This window comes from Pseudopodoces humilis, chromosome 10, assembly GCF_049639895.1.
Source record: "Pseudopodoces humilis isolate 2021_Gansu_Grassland_sample_001 chromosome 10, ASM4963989v1, whole genome shotgun sequence".
Taxonomy (NCBI): domain Eukaryota; kingdom Metazoa; phylum Chordata; class Aves; order Passeriformes; family Paridae; genus Pseudopodoces; species Pseudopodoces humilis.
Window position 1 is genome coordinate 1,811,664 of NC_142209.1, and position 21,644 is coordinate 1,833,307.

The 21,644-nt window shown below is 40.8% G+C and overlaps 2 protein-coding genes across 8 annotated transcripts; one reads left to right on the forward strand and one right to left on the reverse strand.

Annotated features, from left to right (window-relative positions):
• Positions 1-20: 20 nt before the first annotated feature.
• On the reverse strand, positions 21-16,887 carry FIRRM (FIGNL1 interacting regulator of recombination and mitosis). 4 transcript variants are annotated; one of them, XM_005528675.3, is made up of 24 exons: positions 16,760-16,887; positions 16,153-16,192; positions 15,374-15,462; positions 14,023-14,127; positions 13,359-13,496; positions 12,307-12,469; positions 11,875-11,959; positions 11,206-11,344; positions 10,592-10,672; positions 10,221-10,285; positions 8,587-8,735; positions 7,908-8,016; positions 7,202-7,388; positions 6,777-6,859; positions 6,342-6,393; positions 5,969-6,058; positions 5,101-5,286; positions 4,286-4,408; positions 3,287-3,382; positions 2,748-2,861; positions 2,254-2,358; positions 1,867-1,947; positions 1,050-1,163; positions 21-802 (listed from the first exon to the last, which is right to left on the reverse strand). In XM_005528675.3, the coding sequence occupies exons 1-24, from the start codon at positions 16,856-16,858 to the stop codon at positions 617-619; spliced, it is 2,679 nt and encodes an 892-aa protein (XP_005528732.2). In that variant the 5' UTR covers positions 16,859-16,887; the 3' UTR covers positions 21-616. The 4 variants fall into 4 exon arrangements, with proteins under 4 accessions (XP_005528732.2, XP_087916861.1, XP_087916859.1 ...); XM_088060735.1 differs by having other exon boundaries at positions 14,023-14,086; positions 16,760-16,845; XM_088060733.1 differs by having other exon boundaries at positions 14,023-14,146; positions 16,760-16,845.
• Positions 16,888-17,021: 134 nt separating this feature from the next.
• On the forward strand, positions 17,022-20,409 carry METTL18 (methyltransferase 18, RPL3 N3(tau)-histidine). 4 transcript variants are annotated; one of them, XM_014257571.2, is made up of 2 exons: positions 17,022-17,159; positions 17,469-20,409. In XM_014257571.2, the coding sequence occupies exon 2, from the start codon at positions 17,595-17,597 to the stop codon at positions 18,648-18,650; it is 1,056 nt and encodes a 351-aa protein (XP_014113046.1). In that variant the 5' UTR covers positions 17,022-17,159; positions 17,469-17,594; the 3' UTR covers positions 18,651-20,409. The 4 variants fall into 4 exon arrangements, with proteins under 4 accessions (XP_014113046.1, XP_014113048.1, XP_014113045.1 ...); XM_014257573.2 differs by having other exon boundaries at positions 17,055-17,159; positions 17,466-20,409; XM_014257570.2 differs by lacking the exon at positions 17,022-17,159 and adding an exon at positions 17,247-17,385 and having other exon boundaries at positions 17,466-20,409.
• The last annotated feature ends 1,235 nt before the right edge of the window (positions 20,410-21,644 follow it).

Below are 21,644 nucleotides of genomic sequence, written 5' to 3' on the forward strand. Positions count from 1 at the left end.
GTACAGTTTATTCAACTTACTTATTTCTGTTTGTATAGTTCCATCAATGGATGGCACAAGAGGTGCTAGGAACTGTAAAGTGAACCACCACAAACTGCTTAAGCACCATGTTCTTTCTGCTCTTAACTGTAACCAATAAAGATTATTTTTAAAGGATCACCCTAGCGTGGAGTGGAACCAGCAGCAGAGGTATGTTCAGAGAACAGTAGAGAGCCTTTAATTGTTATTCCTGAGTGTATTTTAAAATAAAGATAAAAGCACCTCCTGGGCACCTGCATATGATAGGAACACTACTACTTTTACAACAGATTTAAACCTCTCAGTATTCAGAATTCAACACCATGAAATGGTTACCTCCACACAGTAGAAGAACAAGCAATATACAAACCCCCAGCTCTGATGTCCGTAGTGTCCACTCAAATCCATCAGGCTATGCAGGAGAGGCTGGCACTGCACCCCTCAGTCCGTTCTGGCACACAAACCAAGACCCAGCAGTACTGCAGAGCACTGCCCCATGTCACAGCTTTTTCTTCTGCAGCACTCCTGGCACAAAGGCACCTCTTCCCTCCCACCAGGGAGCTGAGCTGGGTCACTGTCCCCAAGCCCTGTGGAGCACCTACCGCAAGCTGTCCCTGAGGGTGGCTATGGCTGTGTGCAGAGCCTCCAGCTTCACTGCAAGCCAGCTTGGCGGGGACCCTTTCTGGAGCAGCAGCTTCACAGCCTCCACTGCCCCCTCCATCGTGCCTACTGCTGCCTTGTACTGCTCCTCAGAGGGGGGGTGACAGGCTCTTTTGGCCACGGGCTGCAGATTTAAGTAAACATGAAACATCAATTTAATGCTGTACTTGAGGGATCAGGCTTCATCCAAATGCAAGAAACCCCGTGGGTGGAAGAGAGCTGCAAGTCCCTCGTCCTGTGAGGGTTCTTGCTGCCTGGCAGGCACTGCAGACCATTAGGATATCATACTAAGGGCCAGAAGTGCAAGTGATCTTTCTTCTTAGAATTCCCCAGAACTGACAGAAATTAACAGTTTAAAGAAGCACACATACCTCTCCTTTTGACTCCAATTCTCCATCCACTTTCAAAACCTGTGCACTCCAGGTAATCCTTTCTTGCTTCAGGCGTTCTGTTCGTGCTTCTCTTGTCTCTTCCACCTGCCTTACCTAGGGAGAAAGCCCCAGGAGAGGTAACTAAACCCAGGCAGCATCACCAATCTTCACAGGCTCAATTTATAGGCCAGAACAAAAGGGGGAGAGAGAGGGATTTTAATTTGCAGTTCAAAGAATATTATTTCTCACACACTCTTCTGACCAAAGATTGAGGTTATCTACAAGTTTGGTTTAGCTATCAGTTCTTTTGTAAATTATCTGCTTGGCAAAAGCTGTTCAACCAGAGAGTTCTGCCTCAGGTTATAGCTGCCCCCTCTTCCCCAGTGTCACTGTTGTGCAGCAACAGCCACCTGCTCCTAAGAGGATTTCTCCTAACATGCAAAAGTGACTGAGATGCTTAATAGATGTTCATTTACACTTCAGAAACAGATCCAAGAGAAATGGAGAAGGAAATCAAACCAAATTATCAAATTTTTAATAGGTAACTTCTCTCAAAAATAACACTGCAATTTAGTAGGTATTTTTTGTTTAAGGAGGATAAATTCTTTAAGTTGAAAGTACTGGAGGAGGAGTGTGCATAGGAATGGCAGTTTCTAACTCTGCTGATTAAAGCAAGCAGAAAAGTTCAACCAGTTTATTTTAAAGTTATTTAATGGACATGCAGATAATGAAAGTGTAGCACCATGCTGCTTGCTCCTGATAGCAGATGTACAGCATCAACGAAGACAGCAGTAAAATGGTTAAACAATATACATACCCTAGCCAGAAAATTAACAACTTTGTTCTTAGCTTCTTCAGAATTAAGGCACCAAGGAACAACATCTTCATGTCTTGTTTCCTGTCAAAAATGTTATTGGTTGTTCAGTACATTCATGCTAACAAGGGAACAACGTTGATGTTTCTATGATAGTCCCTGCCCTCCTGCAACCAATCTAAGCAACCAGTGCCTAAATCCTTCTTCACTTCCAGCTCCTGAAACCTCTTCCAACTGCACCAGCCCTCAGTACTTTTAATGTGCAATAGCATCTGTAACTCTGATCCAGATTGTGCAGTGAGGAGCAGCAAGCATCGGAGACAGCAGAATTTGTGTACAACAGAAGCTAGCAGAAGCAAATGGCTCCACCCAGAGCTGTGCTCTACTCACCTCTGCAAAACGTGTGAATGCCTCCAGTGCGTGCTGGTGAATCAGCCAGGTCTGGTCAGCCAGCAGAGAGGCAAACAGACAGGACAGCTGGGGCACAACCTGCCTCTGCAACAGGAACAAACAGCCATCAGCTCCCAAGAGTTACCTGTGTGTTTCTCACCATCATGATTTATTATTAAAGAATCACTCTAAGACTGAGGGACAGGTTTGGGAAATGTGAGAGTGCTACTGCTCTGTCTGGCTAAAGAACCACTGTGAGGGAGGTGACATTCTATTCTCAATGCTTGTTGCGTCTCACCAGTGAGAAAGGACTGGCATTTGAACCTCCAAGCATCTTGCATGCACTCAGCACATCTTGATGAAAAATAAACCTGCTGCAGACCATTAATCCAAGACAATTGGCATTCCTGTATGTATTTAATGAACTCGATCCTTTAACTGTGTATTTAAATAAAAGTATTTTTATTAAAAGACAAGGCCACAATTCCATTTACCTGTGCTTCTTGTGGAATAAACACCTTTCCCATGGAAGACAGAAAATCCACCATTGCCAGACGGACAGGATCTGGGGGATGCAGCTGGAGCAGGGATGACTGCAGTGCAAATACCTGTAGGAGATGAAACCCATCAGACAGACTGCAGATGAAAACTGTGCAGGCTCATCTTTAAATCCAAACACATGGAGTTTAGAAATCTGAAGGCACGCTGCACCTCAAATAAAACTGGCCAGGATAAAGCTGCAGGGTGCATTTTAGAAAGAAATGAGCATGCTCTCTATAGCACTTCCATATACGTCAATTATCTTACAAAGGAAAGGATTCTCAAAAGCAGTGTTAACCAAAATGCCATGTGCATGGTTTAAAGGCCTGGAAAGTAATCAAGGAAGATTATTTCCTTGCTAAAAGAAGGCCAGACCATGAAATAACTCATTTGAGATTTCAACAAATCACAAAGAATTTAGTTTTCATGTAGTAAATTATTCATAAGGTGGTGCTGGGAGTTTTAGGATTTTTTTTTTTTAAATTTTTTTTACCTGGGTCATCAGTTGAGCATCTAATGCTTGGATGAAAAATTCCAAAAGGTGAAGTAATAAACACAGTGTCTTCTGGAGACATGGCTCATCTGAGACCTTGAAGAGAGCACAAGGTATCAGCAACACTGGATTTTAGCTCATGGAATAGCTGCTTAGGAGAGAATGTCAAGTTGCAGTAGCATCCAGAATTGTTAACCTGACTTCACACCTGTAAAACACTGCACTGTAAGCAGCAAAGAAAATATTAAAATAATAATATCAGTATTTCTAGGTAATCATATTTTATGAGACCATTTTCTTTGATATTTTTGGAAGAGCATTTCTTGACCTTCCTCTCCTTCCATCACCCATTAAAACAGGCACCTAAAGGTTATCTGAACTATTTCTTTTCACTTTCAGTTGCCAAATGTCCTCACAGAACGGCTGAAGTTGGAAAAGACCTCTGAGGGGGGCATCTTCACTCCCACTCTCAAACCTTCTTTTCTAATCTGGAGCATGAAAACCCTGACAATCCTTTTTTTTTCTTTCCTTTATGCAGCTGTAGCCATGAACAGGTACATGGTCACAAAGACACTGCCTGACCCCCTTGGGAGGAGGTTGATTTTCCCTGTGTGTCTCCATGTGCTGGGCTGTGCTCTAATCAAATCACCCTGAGCTTTGTTCACATTCTGATGAATAATTAAAATACACCAAATTTGTGACTGGGATGAAGCAAAATCGTGTATTTCAGGCTTCTCCTTGAGCAAGTCTGAATGTGACACTGAGTAACAGATGGAGTAACAAGGAACCATATATGGAACATTCAGGAAACTCAAGCTTCCCAGAGCTCATGCCTGCCCTACAGATAAACCAGCTGAGAGCAGATGGGCAAGCACTGGTACACTGTGCTTTACTGAAACAGTCCAATCCAAGTAAAATAAATGAGTAACAACAAGCTAAGGAAACGGCACCAGCCTCTCCAAGATGTGCTTTCACCACTGGAGCAACAAATTCTCTTACCTGCTTAGCCTGGAGAAAAGACCAGAACTGACTGAGCACAGCCAAGACAGATGTCTTAAGTTCTGCCTCCAGAGTGGCATCAGCAGAACTGCAGGCAGCCAGCAGGACAGAAAGGGCGGTGTTCTAGGAGGAAAAAAATGTGTAAGACCCACCAAAACACACTACATGTAAACCAGCCCAACACCCCAGGCTCATATGAAACATCTGAAATGATACAAGGTGGCAAGAAGCCCAGTGTGCTGCATCAGCTGTACAGAACAGCTAATCCAGCAGGAGAGCAGCCAACAACAGAGCAGGGAAAACATCCATTACTCCTGTGAGTTTCACACACGCTGCAGGTCATCTGCTGCACTGGCAGGAGAAGTCTGGCAGCAGACACTTCATGTGGAAATCTTTGGTTTCTCACATTCCCTCATCAAAGAGACCAGAGAACATCTTTCAGATTTAATGCTGCATAAAACCAGCCATGACTTTAAAATTGAAGAGGAAATGTATGCCAAGGTACAGCATGAATCAGAAATTCTCTGAATTTTTCTGAAGAAAAATACACCTGCTCAGCCAGAGAGAAAACAACTACTAGAGTAACTAGTGAATCACAGAACCTCCACTAGCACAGTAGAGGTCCTAAGGTGCTGCATGCTACAAGAAAACATTAAAATGAGAGTTCTTGCTTATGCATATAGTCATTCCAGCTAGTAATGGAAAAAAGCAGTGTAACAGACTGAGTAATATAACTGAAGTTACAGCAACAGAATCCTTGTAGTTTGAAAACCTAGAGTTCATTTTTCCAAAGAGAAGCAAAAATCCCTCCTTACCACGGGTGGGAGCCCTCCCAAGGCACGGCTGCTGTTCAGCCACTGCTGGCACTGTGCGAGCCCTGCTGAGCACAGCTGAGATGCCACTTGTGCCCTAAGGTCAGGATTCAGGGCTCTCAGGGACAAGTGCTGCCACACAGCCAAGTTCTTCACCTCTTCAGGAGGAAACTTATGAGCAAATTCTACCTGGAAACAAAAGGTAACAGAAACTAAAGAGACCAAAAAACAATCTGATAGCCCGAAAGATAAGAAACCAAAATGCGCTGCTGGTTTGCTTCAAATTTACTATGTGAAAAAATTTGTGTGAAGTATTTCAATGAAATCCATCTTTTTATATGAAAAACGTTTAGGAACTGCCACCTCCCTTGTCACATACAGGACATCAGAATGATTAAGCAACTGCTTCTTCCAGCTGCTGGAAGCAATGGCCCTAGTGAGGGGAAGAGAGGGCTTTAACCCCTCCAGGGTACACAGCACAGGACAGGACACTCCTCTTGACACCTGATGTCACCAGAACACTCACATCAGTCACAGATGCAATGACAGGACAGTTTCAGCAAATCTGGGGAGATGTGCTGTTTTCAGACTTTGTCAAAAAACAGACTTCAGTGCTATCCAGTAAGCTCTTAGAAAGGTCAGTGTGCTTGTCTTGTTTTAAAGAGCTCATCTGCACAAAGTAGGATCCACAATAAGTAATAACTTAGTGACTCAATGACTTAGACTAAGTAGTAACAAGTACAGTAACAAGAGCAGCAAGTGAGCACTCAACATCTTGTCCCTTCTCCAGAACTAAAAGGGAATATTTGAACACAGGCCACTGATTCAAATCTCTCCTACTGACAGCAGCAGATGCTGGGGCTGTACTTGCCTGATGCTCTGGAGCCATCAGGAACAGCATTCGCCTCAGCAGCACACCCAGGGCAGAGACCTGGCAGCAGTCCCTGGGCCAAGCCTTTACCTGCATTAGGATAGAAAAGCAATGCACCTCATTACACTGAGGGAGAAATCACCACTGAGCAAACAAACCCTTTGCAGGATGTTCTGAGAGTTCCTATCTGGGATCACAGCAGTAACAGTGTAAATAAAATAAGCAGGGCATGTTATTGGTTTATATTTTCACTGTACTGCTTTTGCTAATTACTAAGCCAATTTGAAGAACTGAAACAATCTCCATTTGAATCTTTGCTGGTACACTCAGATTAAAAGTGGTGCCAAAGTCCAAACATCACTGTGGTTCTTACCAAGTGGGCAATCACATTAACGTGGTGAGCACACAGCTCAGCTGTTCCATACCTGAAACATGAGAGACAGCAGCTTGTGAATCTGTACTTCTTATTCCTCTGCTGAGTAAATATCATAAATCAGGTCTGCAAAATTAACATTTCCTCTAACATATTTAAACTTGACTTGCAGAGACACAATTTACTTGAGACAATCATTTCAAAAATCAATTACTAAATAGAGAAGCTATGTTCCTCTTGCTTGACAGAATGTAAAAATGGCTAAGCCATGTCTACTCCTGATTTTCAAAATATCTTCTGTATCTAAAAATAATCCAATTCTGGGACAATCCTGTCTTACAAAAATCTCTCTCAAGCAAACTGCAAATTATGTACAACAACAGAATGAAGTGGATCTGCGGAAAACCTGTTTGACTTGTGCTAGGAGCATCTTACCGGGCAAGGAAGCACCACGAGTCCATTGCTAGCAGAGATGTGATCATGCTGGAACCCAGCACAGCATCCAGCAGAGCACGCTCCTGAGGAGAAACAGGAAAATCAGCACAACCTGAATACCACAGAAAAGAAAGCACTAAATTTTTATAACAACTTGATCTTCCTTCCTCTGAAAGAGAATAAAAATTGTCTAGGCCACTGAGAGAACTTTATTTTCCCCTTTCCCCACAAGTGACATTTGCTGTGTTACTGAACTCCAGTCATGCAGCTGTGACACAGTCACACAGATTTCTACAAAACCCTCTTTGAGATGGCTCTCTGAGCATCTTTTTAGAGCCACATCATCCAAAAGAACCCATTATTTTCAGGTAGCACACCTATGTATCATGACAGCTGAAGAACTGACAAGCCAAACCCAGTCTTACCAGCTGAGGGAAGTGTGATGGGAGTGTGGAAGCAATGAAGGAGCACAGGTGGACACAGACATAGTGATAGAGGGTGATGGGAACTGCTGGCTGTCCACTACTGACCACCTGTGGCAAACAGACAGGGAGAGAAAGCTCCCCACAACATTGCTGGAAACTGAGGAAGAGAGCTGAAAACAAGGACAGGCTGCAAGGGGGAAAGGAAAAAAAAAAAACAAAAGGAGAAAAAAAAAGAAAGTTTGGTTACAGACACGTAAGTCCCAAATTCTGCAAGCAACATCGGTATTACAAAATCTTTGTCTTCAGCCAGAAAAGATGGCAATAACTTTAATGCTTTTACACCAGATTTATGCTCCTGACTGCCTTCCTTTTTCACCAATTCAGGTGATTAGTAGAGGGCTCAGGCATAAAAGTGTGAGATTTTCACTTAGTAAATCAACAAATTACATCCATAGCCTTATTCCTACCCTACAACTACTCTAAATGCCACTCCTTCCTTGAAAAAACAAAGACATCTCTGTCTTATATCCTTCACTCCTGAGGCAATGAACATCAGATCCTGTTAGTCTTGGCATAAAGATGAAAATCCACAGTGACAATTTTAAAAAGTTCAGTTGCAAAGGCAACTCCAGCAGCTGAGCCCCTTTGTTTGCCTGTATGGAACAACTGCTGTGGTGAAGATCTACAACAAAAGACTTTTTACTACCTTTTTCCTGTGTTCCAAAGAGTTTGCACTTCTTCAGGCTGAGAGGACAGCTTGTCCATTATGGTAAGCAGGAGGAGACACTGGGGCAGCTGCTGCTCAGGAGGGAGACCTGCAGAAGTTTGGGTTTCAAATGTGAAGCAAGTTGCCTGGATATATTTACTGTGTGTGTAAACTGGCTCTTAAGCACATGTAGAAGCAAATTGATGAGCTGTCTCAGAATTGTGAGATGTTGGTCAGGGCAGAAATCAAGGAGAAGGGCTTGTTGAAACAAAAAGCTGACATTTTCCCAGTTTAAAGACATTCTATTTTTCACAGAAAATATTTAAGTTAGGGAAAAAAAAGCTGTCTTCCCCTACCAACAGAACAGCAGAAAAAAAAATCTAACTTTGAAAGTTTGTGGCAAATGGGGATTGAAATTATGCAAAAGAGCAGAATTGACAGGATTTATGTTAACCAGATTAAGAGTGCAGTTGCCATGAGTACTTTGGAAAAGATGAATTCAGCAACAACATAAACTATCTGTTATAAAATCCATCCAAGTTCGCAGGCAATCAGCTCTATCACAGTACTTACAGAAGAATCAGAGACAAGCAAATGAGGACAGAATATTATGGTCCAGAAAGTCAAAATGTCAGTGCTGATCCCTCAGACAGCACTGGGAGCTGTACTTTCAACCCACCTAAATTTTCACTTAACACTTGTTCCATGAAAGGACTAAAGGGGAGGAGCTGGGTGATGAGAGGGTCCAGAGCCACAAGAAAAACCTGGGATATTTCATCTTGATGAACTTCAAAGATCTCTGGAGCATAAAGACTGGGAGGAAATTTGCTGAGGGGGAATGGGAAAAAAAAAAAAAAAAAAGAAGAAAAAAAAAGAAGTTAAATATTCTCAGTAGCATTTTCAGCTATACTAATTTTCTCCAAAAGAAGTACAAAAAGGCAAATTCATTATTTCCTTGTTCCTGTGAAATAAAAGATAGAAAAGGCTCCCTGCTTTAGACTATCTGTTATATCCCAAGAGTTACAGCTCTGCATTCAGCCTTTAAAACAGCCATCACAATCCAATATTTTACTAAACATTTAAAGAAAACCTTACAAGCTCACAGAAAATGCGTGTAAAATACATAACATCTCTCAGAAGAAACATATCAAATCACAAAGAGTCAAGTGAAAGGAAAAAGCCAAGAAAATGCCTTTATACACAATTTGACAGCCATAAATATCACAGCACTAACTTAACACATGACCCTGAAAGGGTATCGTAGTTTCTCTGAAGAGGAAAAATAACACCTTGGGCAATAAAAGAAAAAAGAATCAATATGAGAATAAAGCAAGAGATCATGAAATGAAAAACTCTTGCAAGTTTATAAAGTGAACTGTAAAAACACTACTTTCCTACTCAAAAATCCCGCTCAGTTTCCCGGAGTGAATAAAATTTTACAACCTTTCACTTGAGAAAAACCTACAAGGTGAGTAAAATTAGAAGAAGAAACTCATAAAAAAATATCCACCCAATCTTGCAGTGGAACATGCAGTGAACTCAGGTGCACATCTCACCACAGAACCTGGTTTGAATTCCAACAAAGAGATGAAATCAGCCCTCTGATTTCACAATATAAAGAATTATTAGTATAAAGTCTGGGTTCTCTTATGCTTCCCCACCACTGCAGAAACTGCTAAACTTTTTGAAAGGAAAGTGATAAACCACTTGCAGACATTTATAAGTGTAGCATTAAAAGAGCATCTGCTTCCAGGAGAAACAGAGCCCTTCTGTGAGATTCCACAAGATTTTTAACACAACAGTAAAGTTATGAAAAATTTCAGGACACTCTGTTTCTAATCCCCTCTTTCTCCAGGACAAATTTTTCCAAACTTTATCTTAAAGCAGAAACAATCTGTCAAAAGGCACTGCTGACACCTGCATTTAGTTGAAGAATTTTTTTTTCTGCATATCCTACACATAATTTGTTAAAAAAAATCTTGCCATAAATAGTTGCAACAAAGTTAATGATTTGTCATTATGGGACATGCACAGTATTGATCAAGAATGGGGCTAAAGTAATTATAAAACACTAACTGAATTTATTAACAAATATTTTATCTTTCTGTACATGAAAAAAGATGGCAACAACTCAGGAATGAGAATTGCATTTTTACACCTCAAAATATTTGCAATTTAAGAATGCAATATGGAAATGGAATTAAGATACTATCAATAATAAATTATTTGCAATGTATATGAATTAATGTAATTTATGTAATGTAATTTGTAATGCATATTAATAAATAATTTGTAATATGTCTATTCACATACCTGTATATCTGAAGAAAGAGCTGATGTAACTGAGAACAGGAATCAGAGAAGCAGGCAAGAAATTCCTGCAAAAGTCATAAATTTTGAGTGATACTTTTAAAATAAAATCCACGATTAATTACATTAATTACTCTCAACCAACTGCTCAGTGCCACTGCATGAAACAACCTGTTGTAGTTTATTTTACTGCTGGGAAATCCCAGCAGTAACCCTGCACAGGTTTGTGAGTATTTACTGGTGGAAGAACAAAAGCAGGTTATGTATGGATGTTAATTATACTGCTCATATGGGACAGCAGTACAAAATTATTCCATTTGCAGACCAGAGGCTTAAATTTAATACTAACATAGAACTGAACTTTTAAAACCTACCTTGGTGTAGTGTACAAGGGAGTTAGCAAAGAACCTGCACAGTTTCACTGTCTTCTGGAACAGCCTCAAGTCAGTGCCCTCCTGTCCCAAAGAAGCAGTTCTAAAAGTTAATACAGAATAATACAATAAAATAGGAAGTTAGATTGCTAACAGTGCTCAAAAGCTATTTCATATTTGATTCTCTACAGACTCTGAAGCTAAGGGGGGAAAACTTTAAAAATATTCAGTATGTATGCTTCAACATTTTCAGAGCAATATTAAAGATTTGATTGACTTTGGGATACTATCAGTTTAGGAAATAAAGAAAAATCTCATAGTATGCTGATTTATTTCATATAGTATGCTGAAATTATCTTATAATATTATCATTGTAAGTATGCTTATGAAATTATCATGAAGTATGATTTCATATAGTATTCTGATAACTTAGTGTCTCACTAAAACATCCTCAATCTACACAAAGCTGGGGGCCTCATTTTCATGTTGTTTCAAAGGTCTTCTTTCTACCACAAGAAATAAAGAAAACCCAAACTGAATTCCTCCAAGCAATAATACAGCACAAAGAATTTCTCCTGTTCAAGTTCACTGGCAGCTTTGGGAGCTTTTTAACACACCTGTATCTCTGACACCTTCATTTGCTCAGCCAGCTGCAAACAGGAGTCAAAAGAAAGAAGAGTGTCCTTGCACAGGCCACCAAGGATGTCACTGTGCTTCAGGTGGCACTGCAGCAGGGAGTGATGCTTAAGGCTTTGTCTGAAAGGCAGGAATATAATCACGTATTTAATTGTCAGAAACAATCATGCAATGAGATCTTACAAATCCAAATAACTAATTCTTCTGTTTAGCCTTGTATACAGCAGTGATTGGTGCAATATCCATGAGCACTGAAAGCAGGAACTCAGAACAACCCTCTCCATGGCCATGACTGAAAGCCAGGGGAGAGGCAGGATGGAAGCACAAGACAGCCAACTCAAGCCAAAAACACCTACAGAATTGCAGGTCAGACCTCTTAATGTTCATCAATCAGACAACAGTGTTGCAAATTTTCTTCTGCACTGCAATACAGAAAATTATGTTTCTATTACTTTTCATACCAATTCCTACCTACTTTCACTGGCAGTGCTTTAATATTACCTCCCAGCTAAACTTCTAAATTTCCTTACTAAATAGTTACATTGAATTCTGTCACTTTAATTTCATTAGAAACTCTGAGCACAAAGCAATGGAGACATTCATTATTTAAAATTACACCACAATAAAATCCAAAGAGTTTAGCTACATACTTGATTATGAACTTCCATGTATTGGCATGAAGAGCGTGGTCCATATTGGAAATGACAGAGCAGATCTCCAGCACAGTGTGGATTACTAAGGAAATAACAGCAGCAGCAACAGAGTTAAATCAGATTTATGAGCTCACAGCAATCCCAAGACAATTCTGAGAGAATACCAGCACACTGACATGAATTGGGAAAATGGCTCAGTGTTTAGGTGCTGCCCCTTTCCTACAAACCTACACAACATTCCCACAGAGGAAGAAAAATTTTTCAAGAGAAAAATGGAAATATTTTGAGTTCAAAATGCTGCTTTCTGAAAAGCTGGTCGGGACAGCAGGAACTGAGCACACTCAGAAACCTGTTTTAAAACTTCAAACACACTCTCCATGGAAAAAAAAAGACTGAACAAGAGTAAAAAAGGATCAAATCCATGTATACCTGACACCATATAGGTGATCTCATCTTCAGTGGAAGCAGAGCCTAAGGAAATCAGATCAACCAGTTCCATCAGCTGTTTCTGTAGGGAGTAAGTTTCCTTGAACACGGATTGTAGGAGGTCAGAAATTAAGTGCAGGTGCCCATAGTACAGTGATTCACTGTCCTGAAACGGGGAGGAAGAGGTTTGTGAAAGAGCTCAGGACTCACAGCCTGATTTTTCACATGCAGAAAACACCATACATTTCTCTGGAAAAAGGAACAAGGCATAGATGTAGCTACTTTAACTCAATACACAGCCCCTGAGCACTCAATATCAACTATGTGCACCTGCAGCTCATGGGAAACTAAGGAGGTCTGGCTGGCTCTTGTGAGTTTAGGGGGCTCTGGATCAGCCCTTAAGATGGTATTTCTGAACCAAACATGACAATGTCAGCAACAAAGGAAGTAGCATTCCAAAAACTTTCCAATTAGAATTACTAGATAAAGACATGGCACCTGAGTTTGAGTCCTGACGTGGAAAACTGATGTAAATGTTCCCATAAGAAAGAAATATTAAAAGTGAAAATGAAAGGCAACCAAAAGTTAGTGCATCCTTATGATAATCTTGTTTTATTTTCAATGCTTAGAGGGAACTACTGTTGCACGGGAAAACCCAGATCAATCCATATCTGAAACTGATACACACTGCTCACTGTAACCAACATAAACCTCCTTTCAATCCGCTTTGGAATTTGCCATTTGTAGCTCTGTAAACACTGTAGCCATCAGGACTGCACAGATCCCTCAGAGCACTTTGGTCACGAGCAGAATGTTCAGTTAACACTGATGAAAAGGATGGAAATAGCCCAGTCTGAGCCTCTCACCAGCAAGGCAGACAGCTGAAAAATCATCTTTGTATTTGTGCATTGAGTGCATTATGAAAACGACTTAGCAACTAAAGTTAAAAGAATAAGATGTCAACAGCAGTATCATTTCAAAGTAAGATCTTCTTCTAAAGTGTTTCCCAAAAGCCAAGGAGCACCAGGATTTTTGAGCTGGCAGCAGAGCTCTACCTTGCAGTGTGTGAAGGTGCTCTTTACCACACAGAGGACGGAGAAAGGGAGGGAGCGGATGCTCTGCAGGGACAGCTCCTGCACTGAGCACAGGTAGCGCACGCAGCCCGTCAGCGCCTCCAGCAGCTGCACCACGGTCTGAGAGCAAGAGACAACAACATCAACCACTCCTGAAATACCTCCAAAAGCATCTTTTCCTAGCTGAAATACACCTGGATTTTTATGGCATTTAAAGTTCACAGCTATTTGCATAAATAAGTAGTTTTTTAAAGATTAATTAAGCTCCAGAGCTTTTCTCTGATACCATATCCTCTGTGAAAATTCCTTATTTCTTTGACTATTGTTCCAAATTTAAAAATTATTTCTGTTAAAATTCAGAAGTGACTGTATAAACAGGTGCCAGGTACACTCTTTAAATATGGGGAGTCACATTCCATCTGGAGGAGGGGCTTGGAGCAGAATTTGAGATGATTTTTAAAATTATTAGCATCACATGCCAAATCTAATCAAATCATGTTAACTGAACTTCAGCTATGAAGGTAGATTAAATTACATTTTAACCATCAGTAGCTGGCAAAAACATTTTAAAAAACCTTTTAGTAGCTTAGGTAAAAGCAAAGAGTGATGTAAACATTATTTTGACAGCTTATGTGATGGGACTTGCCTGTAGCAGATTCCTTACAGTGCTGCACAATTCTGTACTCTGGTTGGTCAGTCCTTTGGCCTTGCTGGATAATTCACACATCAGGTTATCAAAGAACTGCAGAGTCTGGCAGAACACAGCAAAACTGAAACATTTTACTTACAAAGGTGCACGTGCAAATAAAAACACCATTCTACACCTGCTTGATTCCTTGGCATGGAGGCACAGAGAGAACTCACAGCAGAAAACACTTTCCAGCATTTGAGTCATAAAGCATGATATAACAAGAAGCAAAAACCACTTAAATATATACATAATAGAGAGAAGATATTGTGGCTGTTATTTTTTTTCTAAGATCTGTTGCTAAAACAAGCTTCACACCTAATTTGCTTGAAATTTGCTTGAAACCTCACTCTACCAGAGATTTTTTACTTAGTTAAAACCACGTAATTTAAAAAAGATTTTCATTTTGTCTCAGAAAAAATACTTGTTGAGAATGATTATTAACATTTGGAATACAGTAATTAAAAATAAGCCTGTGAGGTACAAATAACATCTATTTCTACTTCAGATGAGGTTTTTGGATGTCTGATGAGTGTTACTGTTGAGACTGCAAAGGCTGAAGTGCTTCTGGGAACATGCAGAATAAACAGTGGTACAGTGGTACAGTGATCCTTTTTCAGGATATGCCTCTTATGAGACAATTTTCTTGTAATCCCCAAAAAATTTGTTGCTTGAGATAAAATAAGAGCAAGGGAAATCAAGTGGCCATTTTTACTGGCTTCTTAAAATGGACAAGCTGAGGTCAGAAACTTAAATCAGTAATTTGGCACCGCTTCACTTAAAATGCAAGCACTGATTTTAATACAACCATGGCACAAAATTCTCCATCATTTAATCAAAAAAGAAAATGTGTGAGGTCAGTATGGTCTAAAACATTATTCACTGTATTAATTCAAAAATTTCACAACATTTATTCATGATATGGGAGAGTTGAGCTCTTCAGTTTACTTGTCCTGAGAAGCTCCCTCACTTAAAAACTCTCCACTTTGGTCATTTTTTAAAAAGCCCAAAACTCTCCACTTTGGTCATTTTTTAAAAAGCCCAATCTCAGAAAGAAATAAAACCCAAGTCTATTGCTGAATACAGAAAGCAGAGCATTGTATATTTGATTCTCTCCCTACTGTAAAGAATGAGAAAAATCACAGAAACAATTCAACACAACACTGAAAACTCTTAAAGGGTAAAATTACAATTTCAATTTTTGTATCCTATGGGTATTTTGCAACCCCAAAAGAAGAATCACTGCAATCTAAGCAGGTTCTAACACTGGACTGACTGACAATTCCACAGTTAACTAAAACATTCCTACCTTAGGTAATACTTTTGAGAAAAAAATTTGTTCCACATCTTCAAGGCTGATATGTGGCAAAAACATTTCAGTCAAGATCCTCAAAATACCTGCAAAAAAACCATTTACAATGTGCAATTCTCAGAAATATACAGCAATCTACCAGAGGAAACAAAGAACTGCAGAAAGCAAAAACAGATCAGGTACTTGATTTTGAGAGGGACAACAGAGCATTTACCATATCTGAAATGCATGAAAACACACATACATGATCTGAAAAATCAAGTAACAGCCCCAACATGCACAAACCCACCAAAAATAGCAGCACACCTGACTAAACTTAGTTGAAGGCTGAGCACAACTGCCAGCATACAGATCTAGTATTTGCCACATTCCAAACTGCAAATAGTTGCACGTTTTATCATGCAACATAATAAACAATGTAACAGCGAGTTTTAGCAACACTCATAAACAGTTACATATGAGCCTCATTTTCTTTTAACTATCACCTTTGTCACCTGGAAGATAACAGCCCAAAAGACAATAAAACACCAGATAGAAACCACCTTTTTTTTTTCGTCTATTTAAAGATCAGAAGTAGCAGAAAGGAAAAAAACAGCCTTAGATGCAGTTTCTCTAGGGACATTTATAAAATTTATTCAACGTGCAGTTAGGGGAGTGTGCAAGGTCCAGCAGGATTGCTGAAGAATCTGAAAACTTGAAGCAGAAGTATTTTAAGCGCTGCAGTGATTTTAATGCAATTGCAATACAGGAAGAGGCACTTCTTAGCCATTACTTACGAATATGCTCAGTCCAGTCTTCAGACTCTTGATACATTGAGTAAAAACGTTAAAGAAAATCAAACTTGTTCTGCTATAAAGGCTATCTTTAAAGCACCTGCAGAAGCCACAGTGACTTCTAGCACTGTCCCATGTACGCATGAAATTGGTGGGGATGCTCCATAACCAACGCAAGAGCACCCACAGGATCAACAAGGTATTTCCAAAATGTATTAGAGAATAGGTCTTGAGGGGTTTTTTGCTGTTTTTTGGGGGCTGGTTTTTTTTGGTGGTCTGTGGTTCGGGGATTATTTAGGGGGTTTGGTTTCTTTTGTTTTGTTCTGGTGGGGGGTGGGATAGCGGGGAAGAGCTGTGTCGGGGAGTTACCTACAGTGCTAAATGAACCACACGAGATTTTCTAGATTCTATGAATCTTTTATTCCAGAGAAAGGCAGTACCCGTCTCCAGCAAAACTCCCAGCCCCTCACAAAGGTCCCACCGCCCTCCCTCACGCACAGCTGCTTGAACCGCGGAACTCTGAAGGATGCACACACACACTCCCCACCACCACCACCACCACTCCTGTGCCTTTCCCGCAGCCACCCAAAAGCCCTGCTGGGAAGGATATAAGCAGCCGGGGCAGCACGGCGGGCAGCTCCCGGCGGCACAGCTCGCAGTCCCAGCCGCCCAGCTCCCGCAGGAGCAGCTCGGGGTCTGCCTGGGACATGGCGGCGGCCGCGCTCCCTCCCCTCAGCGTGCGGCAGTGGCGGGAAAGGCGCCCCGCGCTCCCACAAGGCGCCGCGCCCGAGGAAGCGGAAGCGGCTCCACGTGGGAGAGAAGCGGAGCGTGGCCCGGAGCGGCAGCCGCGGCTACGGGGCAGGGAAAACGGGATGGAAAACACTCCCGGAGCTCCTCACCCGGCCTGCGCCGCAGCGGAGCGCTGGGTTTGCGCCCCTTGAAACGCAGAGGCTGAAATGGGAGTTTTAGCGGAGCTGGCAGCTGTCCTGATTCGCTTGCCTGTACCTGCGGTATGTGAGATGGAGGCACGGGTGACGCTGTGTTTTAATAAACTTAAGCGGCTAGAGAGCGGGTTTTTGAAATTACAGAATAGTTAGGTTTGGAAGGGAGCTCTGGAGATCATCCGGTCCAACCCCTCTGCCAAGGCAGCGTCACCCAGAGCTGGTGACAGCGACGCGTCCAGGTGGATTTGGAACGTTTCCAGAGGGAGACGCCACGACTTCCCGGGGGAGCCTGGTAATGAAAATCAGGATGCTACAATTAGACGGTTTGTGCTGATATTAATGATATATAAAATTATTTACTCTTTTTTTCAGCAGCAATTCACCTGGCTCTTGGCAAGACGTCTATTACTGCACCAGCAAAATACTCTGCCCTGCAACAATAACTACATAAAAAATGGCTGCAATAAATTAAGCTTTTTAAAAAACTGTTATTCCTGAAAAATGGATTTTCAGTTTAATTTTGCTGTTGACGAAAATGAGAACAGTGAGGCAGATGCTCAGTTCTTACTGCTGTGCTCTCCAAAGCACAAGCAGGAATCCAGAGGAAAGAGCAGGGAAACTGCCGATCCTGCAGCAGACTCCAGCCCGAAGCTGGCTGCTGCTAAGCACGGGGATGAGGCAGCTTCAAAGAAAAAACTCTGTGTGAAAGCTGCCAAGGAGCACAGCATTCCTGAAGATCTCAACAAAGTATTGGAAAATAAAGTCATGGAAACAGTATTGGATTTTTCTTACGTAAAGCTGTCTGAAGTGGAAATGACGTGTTCAGGTGACGCTGACAGCGAAGGCATCGTTTCCAAAAGTGTTTCTTCTCACTCTGATCTCATCCCAGGAGTCTATGAAGGAGGACTGAAAATCTGGGAATGCACCTTTGATCTCATGGATTACTTTTCCGAGGCTGAAATAAAATTTACCAACAAGACTGTACTGGATCTTGGCTGTGGGGCTGGATTGCTGGGAATTGTTGCTTTACAGGGTGAAGCTGCCAAAGTCCATTTTCAGGACTACAACAGCACAGTGATTGATGAAATAACCTTGCCCAATGTGGTGGCCAACTGTATCAGTGAAGGCAGGAGGATGATGGGCAGTGGGAAGGACGGAAAAGCCAGGAAGCCTCCTTCAAAGAGGCCCAGGAAGGCAGAGGGCTCACCTGATGTGCTCAACAGATGCAGATTTTTTTCTGGAGAGTGGTCTCAAGTCAGCCAGCTCCTGTTAAACAGCAACAAACCCTGCTCAAAGTACGATATAATTCTCACCTCTGAGACCATCTATAATCCTGACTACTACAGTGCTCTGCATGATACACTGGCTCAGCTCTTGGACAGAAAGGGCCGTGTGTATTTGGCAAGCAAAGTGCATTATTTTGGAGTTGGTGGTGGGATCTATCTCTTTGAGAAATTTATTGAAGAGAAAAACGTGTTTAGGACCAGTATGGTTAAAACAATTGATCAGGGTCTGCAGCGATGCATTATGGAAATTGCCTTTAAAAATTGCTGCTAAAATTAAACTCCTGATCTTCCAAAAATAACTCAAATGTTTTAATCCTCATGTCTCTTTGCTTCTTCCTGTTTTTCTGGTTTAATGAATTAAGGATGGTGGTTGTTGAAATGTTTGACAAATTCCGGTGTCTGACTAGAAGTGAGGGACTTTTCTGATGTTGACTTTGCATAGAGTGCAGCTTAAAGCAGCATCTGTTTATGATAATTAATTTATATATATAAATTAAGCAATTGTCTCCAGACAGGCTTTCACATTCTCTGTCAGCACCAGAACTGTACATCACAGGAATGACATACATGACATGGGAATGAGATACATGATGTATTGTGGCTGAATGAGATAAACTTAGCATCCAAAATTAGTGCAGGAGACTGTTCTCAAGTGTTGGGAACTGTTGTAACTGCAGCCAGATTCAGGCAGGACCACACAGCTCTGAGCTCTGCTGCTTTGCCAACAGAGGGGGATGTGATTGTATTTATGACTCGTGTTCTACCCTGCCAGGGATCTCAGAAATCCATGTTATATTTCCATGTGTAATGTACACATGACTTATTCAAGCCTTTTAAAGAGTGTAACAATATTAACTACCATGGTCTGTAAAATTTCACATTCAGATTCCGTTGTAAGCTAAGAAAATTTCAGCAAGGAATTAGAAAAAGCCATGCTGGTTTAGAAGCTGACTTGAAAGATTATTCTACACAAGATAAGCTCTTTCTACCACCCAATAAGCCTACAAATGAAGTACTGGAGGATGATAGAACTGAGCTTTAGGAGACAACTGGAAAAGGAGATAAACTGCTATTATAGGAGTTTAATAGATTGCTGTACTGTTTTAATAAGATTTTTCCAGAAATTAATTGCCCTGTTTTCAATATTTGCTGGGGGTACTACTGAACATCAACATCTCTTCAATCTTTTCACAGCAGTTTGAAAGCACTCAGAAAAGCCTGCAATACAAGGCACTCTCCTAGGCTGAAGATAGTGATATTGCTGAAGAAATTGCCTTACCAAAAAATGCAAACAAGCCCCCAAAGAACTACAAAACCTGATCTTGAGCATGTCACCAGCAATTCAAACAAAAAAAATAAAATTAAATCTAATGCATGTTTTGCCTTGGCCAAAACCAGACAGAAAGGTATTAGACAGCTGCTGTCATCATGCACTGCTTTATGAAATGCCCCTGCAGGAATACAATCCTGCAGACTGACCACTGCAGTAAACTGGATGCAAAGTTATTCAGTGTAGAGCAGAAGGAACAATAATCTGAGGGGATGGAAAGAAACTTAGCACAGCAGGGATCTAAATCTCTTTAATTACACCATCAAGTTTCCATCACTGAAGATGCTGAAAGTCAATCCTGAGGTTCCTATTTTGAACCTGCTGCTATTGAGTTGTAAAGGATTTCCTGTACTTTACAGAAGAGCCTTCGCTACTGTTCCAGATGATTTGAAAGGGATGCTTTGGAAACTACTGAATTTAGCCTCTCATAGAATAGGAGAGGGAGGGAAAAAAGTCAGTTTTGCCATGACAGCCACAGTGCTTTGGAATTTTTCTGCACCGGCTCTGAAACTTAATGATAACTGCTGACTACAGACTTAGGAACAAAACAAAGTTTTAGCTTTGGCAAATCAAGAAGGTACTCTTAACAGCTCTTTTTATTTTTCTTTTCCCCTGTCAAAACAGAGAAGCTGGGAATAAATGGATTACCATTTGTCATTTTTCAAACTCAATCCTAAAATAAATCATGGCTTGCACTGAATAGATTGTTCTACACCTCCTAGTCTAGTGCAGTTCCAGAGAACCACACCTGAAGTAATAAGAAATGCTGACCACTATGACAAAGAATATGGTTAGGAACAAGAGTCTTGTGTAATTTTGGATGAATAAATGAAGAAGGTGCTTAAAATCTTCTACTATAGTATTTCCTCTTGATAATATTTCACTATCAAACTCACCATCTTTGGTTTAATTACTGTGCCTTCACTCAGTATTTGGCTCAAACACAGCTGGCTTTGTGCAAATACAGAATCAGAACTTTTAGGACTTTGAGGGAAGAATGGCAGAGCCACAATTTTACCATTGCACACCTGCAAAACAACCCCACACAGTGTAACTAGCTTCCCATTTCAGATTCTGTTAGAAAATGAAGGATGCTTTTTCTCAGGTGCAATCAGCACAACTGGCATTGGGATTTCCATATTCTAGATGAGTTCTGTTCTTAAGATTCAGCAGGTACATGCTGAGAGGAAACAGAATTCAACACTTAGTTTTGTTGGTAATTGATGTTTCAACTTCAAACAATACTGATTTCCCTCATCTACATTAAGGCTTGCTCTACCCGAGAAATCATCACCACTCTAGTAACAAACTTTTCATTCCTTTGTAACATTTGTATTACTTAATTACCAGGGAAATTAAATTGCCCCAAATGACACTGCACTAAAAAATAACTGAACTGGAAAGTCCCTCAAAGTATTTATTTTTTTTTTTTGTGACACATGAAAATCTTTCTTCTATAAAGAAATGAAGGGTAGAGATCAGCAGGTAACTCAATTTTGATCAGCTCACTCCAAATCATCACTGTTTTTCTCCCCTCATGCCATCACCTCACACTTTGAACAAGTCATTACAATAATAAGTCCAGTCAAAATTACGTCTTTCCTGTAAGTATTGTGAGGACAAAGATTAAAATCTCTCATTAAATACCTCAGGAAACTAAATTGAAAGACTTGTTTGTTTTAACACAGCTATTCCTAACTGATGACTTCCACTTGAAGACTATTTGCCAGTTTTGGGAAATGAGGCTATTTAAAACCCAGGTTTGTATACTGGCAACTACAGTTATTTCACTAAAGCTTAGGGGGGAAAAAAAGCCCATGATAACAGAACTGGGAAGTGCCCCATTTACAGGTTACTGACTTGTGTGCTATTCTTGGTTATTAGGCACAAATCAAAGTCTTGTTATGTAAAATCAATCCTGCAATCATTACCACA

Coding starts and splice junctions, on each gene's coding strand:
- FIRRM (XM_005528675.3), bottom strand. CDS start 16,858: ATGTCCCAGGCAGACCCCGAGCTGCTCCTGCGGGAGCTGGGCGGCTGG. Junction 16,193..16,759: donor CCGTGCTGCCCCGGCTGCTT/ATATCCTTCCCA, acceptor TAACGTTTTTAC/TCAATGTATCAAGAGTCTGA. Junction 1,164..1,866: donor TTGTTAATTTTCTGGCTAGG/GTATGTATATTG, acceptor CTTTCTCCCTAG/GTAAGGCAGGTGGAAGAGAC.
- METTL18 (XM_014257571.2), top strand. CDS start 17,595: ATGGATTTTCAGTTTAATTTTGCTGTTGACGAAAATGAGAACAGTGAG.